General features: G+C 42.9%; 1 protein-coding gene across 4 annotated transcripts in view; it reads left to right on the top strand.

The window, feature by feature from the left end:
* Positions 1-6,166: 6,166 nt before the first annotated feature.
* camsap1b (calmodulin regulated spectrin-associated protein 1b) overlaps positions 6,167-15,690 on the top strand; it is a 164,755-nt gene continuing 155,231 nt past the window's right edge. For all 4 annotated transcript variants that reach the window (XM_084308965.1, XM_084308964.1, XM_084308963.1 and 1 more), the window contains exons 1-2: positions 6,167-6,297; positions 8,803-8,969. In XM_084308965.1, coding sequence (XP_084165091.1) covers positions 8,804-8,969 — 166 coding nt within the window. In that variant the 5' untranslated portion in view covers positions 6,167-6,297; position 8,803. The remainder of the gene's footprint in view (positions 6,298-8,802; positions 8,970-15,690) is intronic.

Below are 15,690 nucleotides of genomic sequence, written 5' to 3'. Positions count from 1 at the left end.
TTACGATTCCTATGCTGGCTCCCTGCTTTCGTGTCTGAAGAGTGCCATGGAGATCGCTCAGAAGCACTCCACCGTTGAGCAACAGCACCAGACCCGACAGTACAACAAGCGTGTCAAGGGTACTTACCTGTCTGTGGGGGATCGGGTTCTGGTAGCAAATCAGGGAGAGCGGGGAAAAACGGAAGTTGGCTGACAAATGGGAGGATGGAGTGTATACAGTTGTTGGTGTCAACCCCAGTATCCATGTCTATAAGATTCAGGATGTAGGGGGGCGCACAAGGGTAGTGCACAGGAACCGTTTGCTGGAGGTCAACTTCTTGCCTTTTCCTGAGCTAGAGCAGGGGGAAGACGCCAGTGAGATTGGTCAGGCGTTTGATGACGGAGAGTCCGATGAGGGGGACTGTGATAGTAGTGACGGTATGGATCCTGTATCTGGAGTTTGGTCTGAGGGCGGTGTTGCACATGACCTGATCGACTCTGTGGAGGTAGAGGGGCTTGTGGTCTCGTCACTTACAGACTCTTTTGACTCTGTGTTGGCTGTGACAGATGGGTTAGGTCAGGTTAGCCCAGTAGCCAGTCCTGCAGGGGCCACTGCTCAATGTACACCTGACACACAGGCACAGCACACAGAGGTTTCTCACTCACCTGACATAGTTGTCATAGCTCACACCGATTCAGAGGCAGAGGCTTCTCACTCACCTGACATAGTTGTCACAGCTCACACTGATTCAGATGTAGGGGCTTCGCACTCACCTGACATGGGTGTTGCGGTTCCCACTGATTTACACCCTCACGTAGGGAGTGATGGTCGAGTTAGGACACGTACAGGGAGAGTAGTGAGATCAGTGAACAGGTTGATAGAATCTATGGTTCAGATGCCATTTCTGAGAGGTGACGGGTTGAGTTGTGGTGGAGGTTAGGGTTCACCAAAGCCAGTTTTTTTTCTTTTGTATTGCTGGGTTGAGTAGGTGTCTATATCAGACAGCTTTGAGGGCCATGAGTTGTGTGGCGTATCAGGCGTCATATTGATCTAAGGGAATTTTGAGATCTGATCAATTTTTTTATTCTCTGAACCTCTTGTGGGGGTGACTATTGAGTCGAATAATAATAATAATGGATTGGATTTATATAGCGCTCTTCTCTGACTGACTGTTGCTCTGACTCAGAGCGCTTCACAGAGTCCATTATTCGTTCATACACAGTCATACCGGTGGTGGTAAGCTACAATTGCAGCCAGAGCTGCCCTGAGGCAGACTCACGGAAGCGTGGCGAATAATCAACGCCTACGGCCCCTCCGACCACCACCAACATTCATTCACATGCATACACATTCATACGAGGCAAGTAGGTTAAGTGTCTTGCCCAAGGACACAACGGCAATGGGATGTACATGGGCTTGAGCGGGATTCGAACCACCAACCCTTCGATCATTGGACGCCCCGCTCTACCCCTGAGCCAGGTCCTTTTTCTCTGGTGCCAGGTCTAGGTTAGTGGTAGACTACCTATTTATTTTTTTCTCTTTTTATTTCTCTCTTGCTCTGCTGACACAGGATGTTGGTGAAATTTCAGGAGGGTTGAATGTAACAAGTGTCAATTGAACATTGTTTATTATTACTATTAAGGTTTGAAATGTCACCAAATCCTGTTTACAATTGTTTACAAGTGGTTACTATTATTATTATTTATTATTTCTGTATACCAAAGACACTTTTATATGAACCGTCACTTTAAGAGTTCACGGTCAAGAGCTGTGCTTCCGGTTCAGTAGGCCAGTTCATTGTATAGCGAGTACCTTTCTAGTCACTTCGCGCGAGGCGCTCAATCTGAGAGATTGACTGTCGGGGACTGGAACGAATGTAATGCCTTCTCTTGTGGTATTTTTGCCATTCATTGTGTACAGGTGCAGCAGCAATAAATGTGCCAAAGTAGAATCGTCTCCTCCCTTCCTTGGCGTATGAAGTCCCCAGAACACAACGCAGGGATCATGTGGGTTAGCCAGACCTACACGCAGACCATCCGTTACATAGGCTATCTTTAGTATCATTAATGCTATACCATTGTCGAATGCATTCTAATAGCTTGGTATGCAGTATTGGGAAGTAGTGAACTACGTGTAGTTCAAATACATTTTGCAGTAGTTGAGTGGTGGTAACTTTTAGCTACATTCTACAGTTTATAGCTACATTCAAATCCTAGTCGTTTTTCAGTAGTTAAAGGTGCTATAGAGATGACATTTGGCTCTAGAGCACCAGTCATTTATCTAATCAGATGCATTCCATGTGGGGGAGTTGGAAGTAGGGAGAGGATACTTGCAGTTGCAATGTACATTTGGGGGGAAGCAATAGCTTTCCAATTTTTTTTTTTAATGAGTACATCAAATGTTTTATATAGCACCTTTAACTACTTTTGGTCATGTAGTTTTACAAACTATATATATCCCTAAAAAGTAGGCAATTTGGGGGAGGGATATTTGTTTACTGTAAATGGCTGGATTTTTTTTTATTATTCAAAGCGCTTTACAATTTGTTCCTCACATTTTATCCATTCACTCACACATTCACACACCGATGGCAGAAGCGACCATGCAAGGTGCCGCACCTGCTCATCGGAAGCAGTTAGGGGTTAAGTTTCTTGCTCAAGGACACTTCGACACGCTGCCCGGGAGGAGTGGGAATCGAACCGTGATCCTCCAGATTACCAGACGACTGCTCTACCTCCTGAGCCACTGTTGATCCCCCATATTGTAAATTTGCAAAGCCTGCAATTAATTTACAAAGCATTTAATATACATGTAATTCTTAGTATTATTCTACCTGATATTATTATTCTACCTGGGCTGCTCACTAAGGTCTAACGTGAGCCATATACATGCCCGCCTCTCTTCGTTTAACGTTGAAAATAGATTGTCTTTTAATATACTTGTGCTGTTTCAAGTTGGTCATGAGCAGTAAAACTCCTGTTTTTATACATGATCAGATTGTTTTTAGTAATACTGTGCATGAGCATTACACTAGAGGTTCCAGTAGTGGGCAGATTGAATTGCCAGGTCCTAAAACCAACTCTTTAACCTGTTAAGCTGTAGCCCTATTTTCAGAAATCTCGCCTAAAGGTACATGCCTAATTAAATGGAAGTTTGCTCCACTTCTACAAGGCCAATTTGCCAATGTTCTTGGTATAGGAACATCTAGGGACCTGGGGGGGTATGTATGTCCAGTGTCAGAAATATTGTGTCTATTACTAGGCTTGAGTAAATTGTAATGAAAAAAGGGAGAATATAAATTATGATTTATTTTTGCATCTGTGCCGGTGAATAACACCATGTTACATTGTGAGCAAGCTGAGCTCGCTCACAGCTCATACTTGAGATCAAGTGTAAAAGAAATCTAAGCAAATGAATAAAGGGAAGATGATTAAACAGAAGGATTTGTAGATACAGTAATAAATTATAATCGATTTTAATTATAAATTCATATTTGACCTTGAACTTGACCTTATTATGGCCAAATCATACATCTATGGATAGGGAAAAGGCTCCGCTTTCCAATGGCAGGGTTGAATCTGGATTTAGTAATTTCCTTACTAAATCGGTTTTACAATAAAAGATATAATTAGAATCTTTCCGATAAATTCGTATTTTCGGTAAATCGTATAAAACCGGTAAAAATGAAAATATACACTTTGACTACTGTTTTGATAGGGTTATGGTATTTACTCTTGGCAACAAAAAAAATTATTAAAAAAACTGAACATCTTAACACATTCCCTGCCATAACTTATATCCATCAATATAGCCAGTCCACAGCCTATGGAGATGTTCACCCCTCTTAACATCCAAGGGCCAACATGTGGGCCCTCATGAGGACGATTCGCGACGCGCCACTTTGCCGACCTCTAGCGGCTTGGGTGTGCATTTCTTTTAATAAAATATATAGATACAATTAAAGCCCTATTTGCTTATCAATTGCCCTTTCAGGTGACAAAATCCGTTCAGCGGTTCTCGAGTTACATGCCGATATGTGAGGCATGCGCCAAAGTACACATTACCACCCCCAACCTCCGGGGGCTCTAGCTCCGTCAATCATTTGGCGATATCGAAAATGTTTGGACAGGGTTGTAGCCAATGAGCGTGGCTTTCCAATGATACCCCATGATATGATAATTGGGGATCTAATACGGTCTCTATTGATCGATTTATGATCAAGAAAAGCAGGGTTAACAGAGATCTTTTATTTTTATAGCATTAACTCTTTGGAATAACCTGCCTCAAAACCTCTGCTGCATTGCCTGTTCTATTCTCCATCCATCTATCATCCATAGCAACACTATATATTATCACAACATCCTGTTGGGGGATCCCCTTTGAACAGCGCATATGAGGTTTCTCTCCTCCACGTGGTGTTTTCCCCGCCTATTGCTAGATTTTAGTGAGTCGTTCCTCATCTTCATTGGGGAAAGTCTGGGGAGTGTTGCAAAATGTGGATTTTATGGTGGTTTTTGTTCTGGATCTATTGCGTTGTTTCTTCTTGACTTGTAAAGCCCATGGGGGCAATTCCATGTGATCTCGGGCTCTACAAATACATTTGATTTGATATGATTGGATTATTTAACTCTATGTCAAATATGCTAATTTAAAAGAGTTGGTGCTACAGGAAGTGCCATGTGTCATGGGTGTCCACAGCAAATTTGTATGGCAATCTGGCTGTTGATTTTCTAACAGAATTCGACTATAGGGCGACAATAATGTGGTCAAGAGGCATGGTTTCTATCTTGAGCCTTAACTGGCGTTGTTCCTTTTATTCACATGGAAAGAGCAGCAGTAACATACAGGTCTTCTCTCACTGAGAGACATGGGGGGAGAGAAAGAAGTGGGAGGATACATTTGCTTTTATACTCGCCACAAGGTGGTGTACCTGGGTGGTTTCCGCCTAGAGCGCCCTCTAGTGGGAACAGATATATATGCAACTAGACAGTCACTGGTGGAGACAGTTATATATGCAGGTAAACAGTTACTAGTGTAAACAGCCATATGTACAGTTAGACAGTTACTAACAATCCTACACAGAACCTCTGATCTCAACAGTTCACAAAGAGACAGTCAAACACAGATGAAAACATAACCTCATGTGGCATAGGCAACACAGACTGTAACAGTCAGACAACGGACTAGAGGAGGTCATAACATACTGTACACACTTTTACCACTAGAGGACATCGTTGGTCAATGTCAGGGACGGGGTATACATTTGAATCATGAAGATCTGTAACTGTTTGTGATGTATTAGGTTCGGGTTTGAACCTAATACATCACACTGTTCAAGCATTAAATCGTGTCATGTCATTTCCTAACAAAAATATGCACACAATGCACGATTCCCCAAGGCTGCTGATATGATTGATTGAGAATGGACTGTAATATCCATCAAGCCAGTGTATTATTTTGTAATTGGTCAATATTGTTAAAAAAATAAAACTTCGTCGTTCGCCAATCACTATCCACTAGTCCCGCCTACTTTTAAATTAATTTGAATAACGATCCGAAGTGAAAATGGAAATAAATGCCTACCAAGTCCATCAGGGAAATTCGACTTGGCCTTCTTTCGTTTAAAGCCGGGGAACTATTTTACTATTTCTTTCACTATTTTACTATTTCTTTCACATTTATAAGATAGTTCCCCTTTAACACAGAGAACGTGCATTTATATGATGTAACGAGCAAAATCATGTCCACTTTCAAGCATATATGGAAATAAATAACAATAATGGATATTTAAAAAAAAACTTGCTTTTGGCGTCATAGACATGGAAGGCTATCGCGCAGGCGCAGTCGTCACCTTGGTTTCTATGGGCAGAGCGCGAAGAACCTGCTGTCACCGACCTAACATGGTGCCGCACAGAAACAAATACATTTTAAAACAAGACTTTCTCTTAAAGACTTGTTCTTCTTGACTCTATGTCGGGAGGTCTGTATCTTTGTCGTCTGGTCGGCGTCTGTTTTTGCAAGCAGTCTCGAGTCTAGAGTCCCGCGTCACAGTGACACACAGGCCGCACATTGGTGTTTTGTTCCGGGGAGGAAAGCGTCCCCTCCTCGCTGCTCCTCTCTCTCTCTCTCTCTCCACCAGCTGAGCAGCTCTCCACGCCCCCCCCCTCTCTCTCTCTCTCTCTCTCTCCTCTCTCGCTCACTGTGATGGGGTTTTGCACAGCAGCAGGTCACTGTATAGCAAGGCAAGTCCTTGGCTAACTGTTTATTACCCCGACGGAACTGAAGGCTCACTGGAAACACACACCCCACCTTTCAAGGTAACTAACCAACAGCTAAGCTAACTAACGTTATTTAACATCTGTGTCGGTTCCAGCAGCTAGCTGCTGTGAGGGGGCCCTGTGTCTGCAACATGCATGATGCACTGACCACCGAGCTAACGAATATATAAGCGAATGTTGTTGCTAAGTTCGTTTATTATTAGGTTAATAACTTTATTGCGGTAGTTAATAACAGCTAGCTATCTCACACTCAGCTATTATTATTATTATTATTATTATTAGCTAAGTTTATTATGTAGTTAGCCTAACGGCCTGACAGCGTCGTGCTACAGGTTACAGTTACAGGCACAGTTACAGAAACCCTTGAAACGTTACTGACTGTTAGTTATGGTATGAAAGGTGTATATTGGCTAGTTATTATGTTAAACACCCTTCCACATAATGATATGGCTCATGCGTTACGTACTGTAAAAGCTAGCTTGTTATGTGTGTGTGTGTGTGTGTGTGTGTTAGTAATGTAATGTGTGTGTGTTTGTAAAAGCAACTGTTACTGTATACTGTTCCCATCATGTTGGGGCTGGTCATGATTGAATAACGTTATAATGGGATCAGTGGTTTGAGACAGGGGTGATTGATGCTACGATGGTTAACGTGGTCAGAGAGAGTGCAGTGCATACACCCCACAATACGCAATGTGCAGCCAACGTGGTGCACTGCAAGGAAAATAGAGCCTGACATGGTTTAGATTCACACAACGCTCATAGAGGTGAAGGCCAAGAAGTAAATTCCGAGCTATCATCATGGAATGTATAACTTGCCATGCAAAAAGTGATCACTGGGTATCTTGATTAGCAAGACAATGATGTAAACCAGGCTATATTGCTCAGGTATATGGACGTATATCAGATTATATAACCAGATCTCAACTCAATTGAGATCAACACTTCTACAAACATTTGAGTATTAACTTCACCGCTATCGACAAACTATCAATGAGAGAAATTCTCATCAAATAATCATGTCATAGACTTTCAAGTAGAAGGTATCATTTGTAATCTTATTGTCACCTCTAGGCAAAAGAGCCCCACTTGGTACTGTGCTTTGTTTACCTTTTTTGTTTTGGTCTGTGTCTGTGTTGCAGTTTAGTAAATTATTATACTGGGATTTCTCCAGACCTCTCTTGGAGGTGTGGCCAACAGTAGCAACTCCTCCCATATGAAATCCAATCTACTACACATCAGACAAAAACAAAACATGTAAACAAAGCACAATACCAAGAGGGGCTCTTTTACCTGGAGGTTGCTCTCTGATGACATTACAGACAGTGTACCTTTTTTTTTTCTTTTTTCTTTTTACATGTAATGATAACGTTATCTGTTCTAGTGGCTTGTGCCCAATACCCTTTACAATTAGAGGTGTTCAGTGTTTCCCCTAGGATTTTTTTCAGGGGGGGTGGTAGGCCCCCAAAACTACTAGTGTTTTCGCGGGGCGCGCGTGTCATGGATACGTGGTGTCAACAGTGTCGTCATAGACGTGCGCAGTAAGGCGGTTGTTAGTATCGGTGCATTTCTCTACACTGAGCTGAAATGAAACGATTGCACATAAATTTGGTAAATATATATTAACAAGGTGATTGATTGAATGAACATTTTATTAACATATTGCAGAATGGGTACAATACAGTACGGCTCAATACACACAATTGTTAATTAAGGGGATGCAGACCATAGAAAGACTTTCGTCTTGTTTACATCAGGGTCCCCCATTTTCAACTCATAATGAATTGTAAGTAAGGCAAGGGTGCAATTAGCACCGTGCAATCCATTCTTTGTGGATCTAGCCCTGAGACTTGTTACGCGCGCGATGCTAGTCAGTGAGTCTGGGAGTTGTCTCGGAATGGATTTGGTAGCTTTTTTCTGCGTCTCCGTAGACCGTGCCGCACCACCATTTTAATGTCTTACTGAAGATTGATTTATATGAAAACCGATTTATGTATAATTTAGCTAGCTCGCCAACGTTACTGTGATTAAAGCAAACTTTAATAATTTTTTTTTCTTTTTTTACTAAATTTCGTTTTTTTTTATTATTTTTTCTGGAGGGGCGGGGCGTCCCGCCAAGGCAATGGTAGGGGAAACACTGGTGTTTTAAGATAAAGTAGCAGAGGCTTGTATAGTTCAGCGCATAGTGATACATTTCCTATTTCTTCCACCTACAGTATCAAATGTCAAAATGCATTTAAGTCAGTAGTGGCTTGGATGCTTGTTATGATTTGAAACATTGCGTTTTCCATGCAAAATTTTAAAAACGGGATATGGTGGTTACTCATCACAGTATCCTGACTAATGTCGCCATATGTCTGACTGTCTGTGGTCATACAGTATTCACGTTTATCACTGTCACTCTGGATATGAGTTTATCGTAACAAAGATATGGACATGCGCCACCAACTCGTATACTCACGGAATACTGGAATATCGTCATTTGAATACTGGAATATCGTCATTTGAATGTGGATGTAAATGCAGCCGTTCTGTCCTTGTGAAGGATGGACGTGGACCTGTGCGCTGGCGGGGACGGCACCAGGAGGAAGGTGGACCTGGTCGGGGCTGCCGAAGGGACCATGGAAGTTGTATCGTTGGAAATGTATGATTCTGCCAGAGCGAAAATAGATGCAAACCTGCGGTGGCTATTTGCCAAAGCCTACGGCATTGGTAAGTTATTTCATGAAACACCACGCACTCTCATGCAGAGCTTAGACCTAGCTGTTGCAGTGCAGCCAGACATGTTCGCTCAGGAAAGTGCACCGATGTCAAGAGGTTCCAAATCCAACTCAAGGTTTGGCATATTTCACTCTGTGCTTTTCTGAGAAGGTCAGTAGACTGTATGATGGCATGTTCATTGTTCACTATGTAGGCTTATATCTCTAGTGCTACAGACATAGTATTAGAACCCACCCTCATGTTTTACATAGGTTACTCCGTTGTTTGTTATTGAACAACAGAATAATGTATTTGGCAACAATACGACACTGGCTCAGGAGGTAGAGCAGTCGCTTGGTAATCTGAAGGTTCCCGGTTCGATTCCAGCTCCTCCCGGTATCGCGGTGAAGTGTCCTTGACCAAGCCGCTTAACCCCTAACTGCTCCCGATGAGCCAGTTTGGCACCTTGCATGGTTGCCTCCACCATCTGTGTGTAAATGTACAAGTGAATGTGAGGCACACGTAAAGCCATTTGGATAAAAGCGCAATATAAATACCTTAATAGACAGGTAGAGTAGACTATACACAATGCTACTCTTGGAAGGATTGCCGATAAGAGTCCAATAAAAAGATTTTCATGTGTGCTTGTGCCAGTAGGAAGCTTGGCAGCTGACAGTAGGGCTGGGCGATATGGAAAAAAAGCATATCGCGATAACGATATGATAATTTTATTTTATTTCTTGATATCGATAATTATCGAATTGTTATAAGTATAAAAAAAAATTTAAATTTTTTTTTTTTTTTTTTTTTTTTTTTTTAACAACAGATGTATGTTTCTTTTGCAGCAATTCTTTGTCGTTGCCGCCATCTTTAGTGTTACATCCCCTCACACTCCAGTTCTCAGGCTGCAGCTGGTTTAAAAGCTAAAGTAAACCGGCTTCTCTGCTGGCTGTGGCTCCAGAGGAGTTGAACAGTTCTGGCTCTGCTAGTTTATTTTCGATCTTTTGGCGCTTTTTTGGTGGACAAACCACCGCACATGTGCACTGTGACTCGTGACTGGAGTCTAGTTCTGCTAGCACACATAGCCTACTGTGTACAGACGGTTTCAAAATGTATTTTAAATTAGAAAGCAAACAAAATAAATGGACAAGAGAAAAAGAAATCTGAATTTGGTCAGTATTGTCATTTGGACAAGCAAAGCCATTACTTTAAGTTGCAGGCAAGAAAGATTTTTTTTTAAATTTCGATATTCGATATCGATTATTAAAATATATTGCGATATTTATCGTTATCGTTATATCGCCCAGCCCTAGCTGACAGCCTCCCTTCCATTCTGGTGTAGCACAGTGACCTGGACCTACTGTACAGCAGGCTGAGCTGAGGATCAGGCTATATTTGTTAGGACTGTCATCAAGGCCTGGAAAACACTTAGCAGCAGCGCTAGTCATTCACACGCCTCATCACGATGGCGTCATCATTACAGACTGGGTGTCCTGTAGCTGTAGGGTTGCCACGGTGATGTGGAATTTCCTGTGACTAATCAACTCATGACAACACTGGTATTACCAGTGACATCGGACCTTTTACAAAATGACGCTCAATATCTGTAGAGCACTTACTTTGATCTTTAACGTTATGCGGCTACATTGATCTGCTGTATCTGTCCGTCTACATCTGTTTTTGATTTGTTGGACAGACAGAGTTGACGTTGGGTTCTAATTAAAAATAATAATAAACCAACGGGACAGTAATACCATCCGTCTCTTTTCTATCTGTTCATTGACAGATTGATGAATGTAGTGCATTGATCACATACTGCGCAAACATAATGTTGCTGGTCTGGACTGGTCCTCTGAGCTCCTCTCCTGTCAAACATACTGTTGCTGGTCTGGAGAGGTCCTCTGAGCTCCCCTCCTGTCAAACATACTGTTGCTGGTCTGGACTGGTCCTCTGAGCTCCTCTCCTGTCAAACATACTGTTGCTGGTCTGGAGTGGTCCTCTCTCTGAGCTCCTCTCCTGTCAAACATACTGTTGCTGGTCTGGAGTGGTCCTCTCTCTGAGCTCCTCTCCTGTCAAACATACTGTTGCTGGTCTGGAGTGGTCCTCTGAGCTCCTCTCCTGTCAAACATACTGTTGCTGGTCTGGAGTGGTCCTCTCTCTGAGCTCCTCTCCTGTCAAACATACTGTACTGTTGCTGGTCTGGAGTGGTCCTCTGAGCTCCTCTCTTGTCAAACATACTGCTGCTGGTCTGGAGTGGTCCTCTGAGCTCCTCTCCTGTCAAACATACTGCTGCTGGTCTGGAGTGGTCCTCTGAGCTCCTCTCTTGTCAAACATACTGCTGCTGGTCTGGACTGGTCCTCTGAGCTCCTCTCCTGTCAAACATACTGCTGCTGGTCTGGAGTGGTCCTCTGAGCTCCTCTCCTGTCAAACATACTGCTGCTGGTCTGGACTGGTCCTCTGAGCTCCTCTCCTGTCAAGCATACTGTTGCTGGTCTGGAGTGGTCCTCTCTCTGAGCTCCCCTCCTGTCAAACATACTGTTGCTGGTCTGGAGTGGTCCTCTCTCTGAGCTCCCCTCCTGTCAAACATACTGTTGCTGGTCTGGACTCGGGGAACAAAATTAACTTTTTGACTTACCAGCCATTTGGCTCGTAGATTTGAAAAACTACCAGCCAGGCAGATTTTTTACCAGCCAAAAATTATAAATAGCTTTTTAGTATATCGCCATGTGTTATTATTACTATATAATACTCTCATATTAATATCATAAACAACATAAGGAATATTAGCATAATTTTGAGTGGACTGAAGGAATGAGTCAGCGTTAATAGTTTTAAATGCAAATAATGTATTGAAACATAGAAGTGGGGTCGGGACACACACACACACACACACACACACACACACACTGTTTCAACTCACCACCCCTGCATCATATTGTAGTCTAGTCTGTCTTCAAACTTCCACTCCTCTCGAAACTTTTTTATATTTGAATATCAACATTATCTGTCCATCCTCAGTAATCCTCAGTTTACTATAATATACTCCTGTCCTGAGTCCTGACTAGTGACTTCATTGTCTTTTCAAACGCACGCACACGCAGATAAAGGGAGAGTGCCCCCCCCATTTCCCTTTCCCCAGTCCACACTGTCTGCTGTTCTCTATGGCTCTGCGCCTCTGCCTCTGATCAGGATTAGCTTGTTAGCTTACGCTAACGTAACGTTCATTTCGGGCGATGTGGGCATAAAGGAATGGCGACGATGCAACGCATGTTAGATGCATTTGACCCGTTGTGAGAAAAAAAAACACCACAGACTTATTTCGGCTCGCAAAATAGGCGCACTGCTGTGTAGCCCTGCTCTGCTTTAATGCGAGCAGAAGCATGGACTGGGCGGATATGACTCGCGGAGTTGCCACAGGTTTTTTCAAAATAAGAGTATCATATGAACCGAACGTTGTTAGCTGCCGGAGCCATAGATATTATGACTGGAGCTGCGCTTGGGGCGGAAACGAGACCCGCACAGGATTTTCAAAATAAGAGTATCGATGTGAACTACACGCCAGGTGGCGGGCAGACCTCTCATTGTTAGTCGCCAAACCTTAAATCTGCCCGCCATTGGCGGTTGGTGGTTACTTATTTTGTTCCCTGTGACTGGACTGGTCCTCTGAGCTCCTCTCCTGTCAAACATACTGTACTGTTGCTGGTCTGGGCTGGTCCTCTGAGCTCCTCTCCTGTCAAACATACTGTACTGTTGCTGGTCTGGAGTGGTCCTCTGAGCTCCCCTCCTGTCAAACATACTGTTGCTGGTCTGGAGTGGTCCTCTCTCTGAGCTCCTCTCCTGTCAAACACAGTACTGTTGCTGGTCTGGAGTGGTCCTCTGAGCTGCCCTCCTGTCAAACATACTGTTGCTGGTCTGGAGTGGTCCTCTGAGCCCCCCTCCTGTCAGACATACTGTTGCTGTACCGAAAACAATTACCACCACCAACCATTGTTGTGTGGCATTAAAAAAAGTATTTTGTATCTTGCTGATCTGGAGTGCTCCTCTCTCTGAGCTCCTCTCCTGTCAAACATACTGTACTGTTGCTGGTCTGGAGTGGTCCTCTGAGCTCCTCTCCTGTCAAACACAGTACTGTTGCTGGTCTGGAGTGGTCCTCTGAGCGCCCCTCCTCTTCAGTCAAACATACTGTTGCTGGTCTGGACTGGTCCTGAGCTCCTCTCCTGTCAAACATACTGTTGCTTGTCTGGACTGGTCCTCTGATCTCCTCCTGCCGAGCTTTTTCTGCTGCAGGTTTAATCTGAAATATTTCAGAATCCTCCGCTATCGTTGTGTAATGTGTCGTCTCTAGAACTTCTTTCTCTCCTTCAAGTTAAAACTACTCAAGTGAAAGTGAAACCTGAAAATAGCTGCTGTTCGCACATTCAGTTTCTAATGTTGTCTGATTTACACACTTGACAAGATATTTAGTATTTTTTAAATTAGCGTTTTTTTATTTGAATGTGGGCACTGATATGTGAAAATGAAAAACATACACCAGTGGGGGCTGTGGGTAATGGCAATGTACTCGTGCCTGAACATGAGGAACACCGGCATCACAGACTACCGTGGCAAAGCCTGGTCTCCTGTCATGTCAAGGCGCTGTATCGGTGGGGAATTTAGTAACATAATGTGGTTAGGCAATAAGAAAGTGACAAAGTGGTGACATTGTGGTATGGCCAGCTGAACACATTCTGAACAATTCCCCCAGTTTGGAAAAGGCCTAATTTAATTAACTTATGTGCGTGTGACTTTGGTAAACAGACCCTAAAAGGCCTAATTGAATGAACTGTTCTGCATGTGACTTTGGTAAAACAGCCTCTAAAGGCTGGACAGTCTGGATATCGGCTCGGCTATAACACACCAATGTTGAGCCTTCTGTTTACAAATTAAGTTTGTATTTTATAGGCTACATGCCTGCGAAAAGAAACAAGGAGAACTGAACAATAAAACACAATAATACTCGTAATACTGCAGTATTGCAATTAGTGATGCACACCGATGTGAAAATTGTGGGCAATACCGATAACCGATATTAATATTGCTGTTCTGGCCGATACCGATATTTACCGATGTCGATATCTCTGTATAGAAAACACTTTTTTATGATAATCAATCAAATAAAGAGCTATTTTCCAAAATGCTTTTATTTTTATTTTTTTGTAACTTATTTTCAGAAATGACTGATATTTTGAAACTATTTAACTCATTGGACGCCACTGCTTAAGTGCGCCAGAGGGCGGTAGAACGCCATCGCTTTAATCAATGGGAGGAGTGGGAGATTTGCGAGTGCTTAAAATATATCTTAAATGATGGCTATGGGTCTAATACACCCGTCGCTTATCAATGAGTTGCTTGCAGTCAACATGTACAAAACGGATTGTTTTTTCATCTGTACATTTCCGCTTTATACCGTTTTGAATACGAGTATAGTTTTGGTGATTTCTAGTAATTCCAGAGAAAGACGCGATAATAGCCCTTTAGTGGAATACACAAAACACGTTGTAATTTTTCGGCTGATTTATGAATCGTTTTCAAATAAACGGGAGGAAATTAGGCCACTTTACTCGCCAAATGCGAGTATTTTTTACGTTTGGCGAGTGATTCATGAAGACCACTCGCCAGTCTGGCGAGTTGACAGTGCCACGAGAGCACTGCACAAGACCCGCGGACATATATAATGTTTAATAAAAGTTCCCGCAGTACTGGCCAACCCGCGGACATATATAATGTTTAATAAAAGTTCCCGCAGTACTGGCCAACCCGCGGACATATATAATGTTTAATAAAGTTCCCGCAGTACTGGCCAACCCGCGGACATATATAATGTTTAATAAAAGTTCCTGCAGTACTGGCCAACCCGCGGAAATATAGAATGTTGAATAAAAGTCCTGTGGTACTGGCCATCAGTCAAGGAAGCACTCGCAAACAGATAACGTTAAACACAGAAGATGGAAAACAGACAGACTGAGCAACGGGGAACTGCATCCAACCCTAGTACAACTCTCGAGTCCAAGGCAAGGACACATTTAAATTACAGAGGTGTATGTTAGTCTATTGCACACCGGACTACGACGTAAGGTTAGACATTTTATTTCATGCTCAAAAGCCCCTGGCTTGCACATCGCAGTCACGAAAGGGGCTAGCTCAACCAGTGCACAACAGCAGACCAACCCAACTGACGTTACCACAACACTTGACGGTACTTCACAGCACTGTCGTAAGGCCACCGTGCCGTCTTAAAGGCACAGTGAACACTCGGATGCATACACAACATTGACGTGGCTTGACAACCGAGGTTCAAAGTTAACTTGATTGACTGATTGAAAACTTTATTAACAGATTGCAGAATGGGTACAATACAGTACGGCTCAATACACACAATTGTTAAGGGGATGCAGACCAGAGAAAGACTTTCGTCTTGTTTACATCAGGGTCCCCCATTTTCAATTCATCATAACATATGACATACACGACATACAGATAGACAGTACTGCTACATCTATACATTTCACATCTATCTATCTATACACTTCACAACATACTTCGGTTTTTTTCTTTCACTGCCCAACCCAGTCCAACCCAGCATCTTTCACTGCCCAGTTCAGCCCAACCCAGTCCAGAATAGATCCCTCTTTCATGTTAATATGTGTTATGCTAATATTGTGAAGAGTAGAGACTGTTATTAATGTTTTATGCT

This window comes from Notolepis coatsorum (genome assembly GCF_963971535.1).
Source record: "Notolepis coatsorum genome assembly, chromosome: 2".
NCBI classification, from domain to species: Eukaryota; Metazoa; Chordata; class Actinopteri; order Aulopiformes; family Paralepididae; genus Notolepis; species Notolepis coatsorum.
This window is presented reverse-complemented; position numbering and strand designations above follow the sequence as displayed.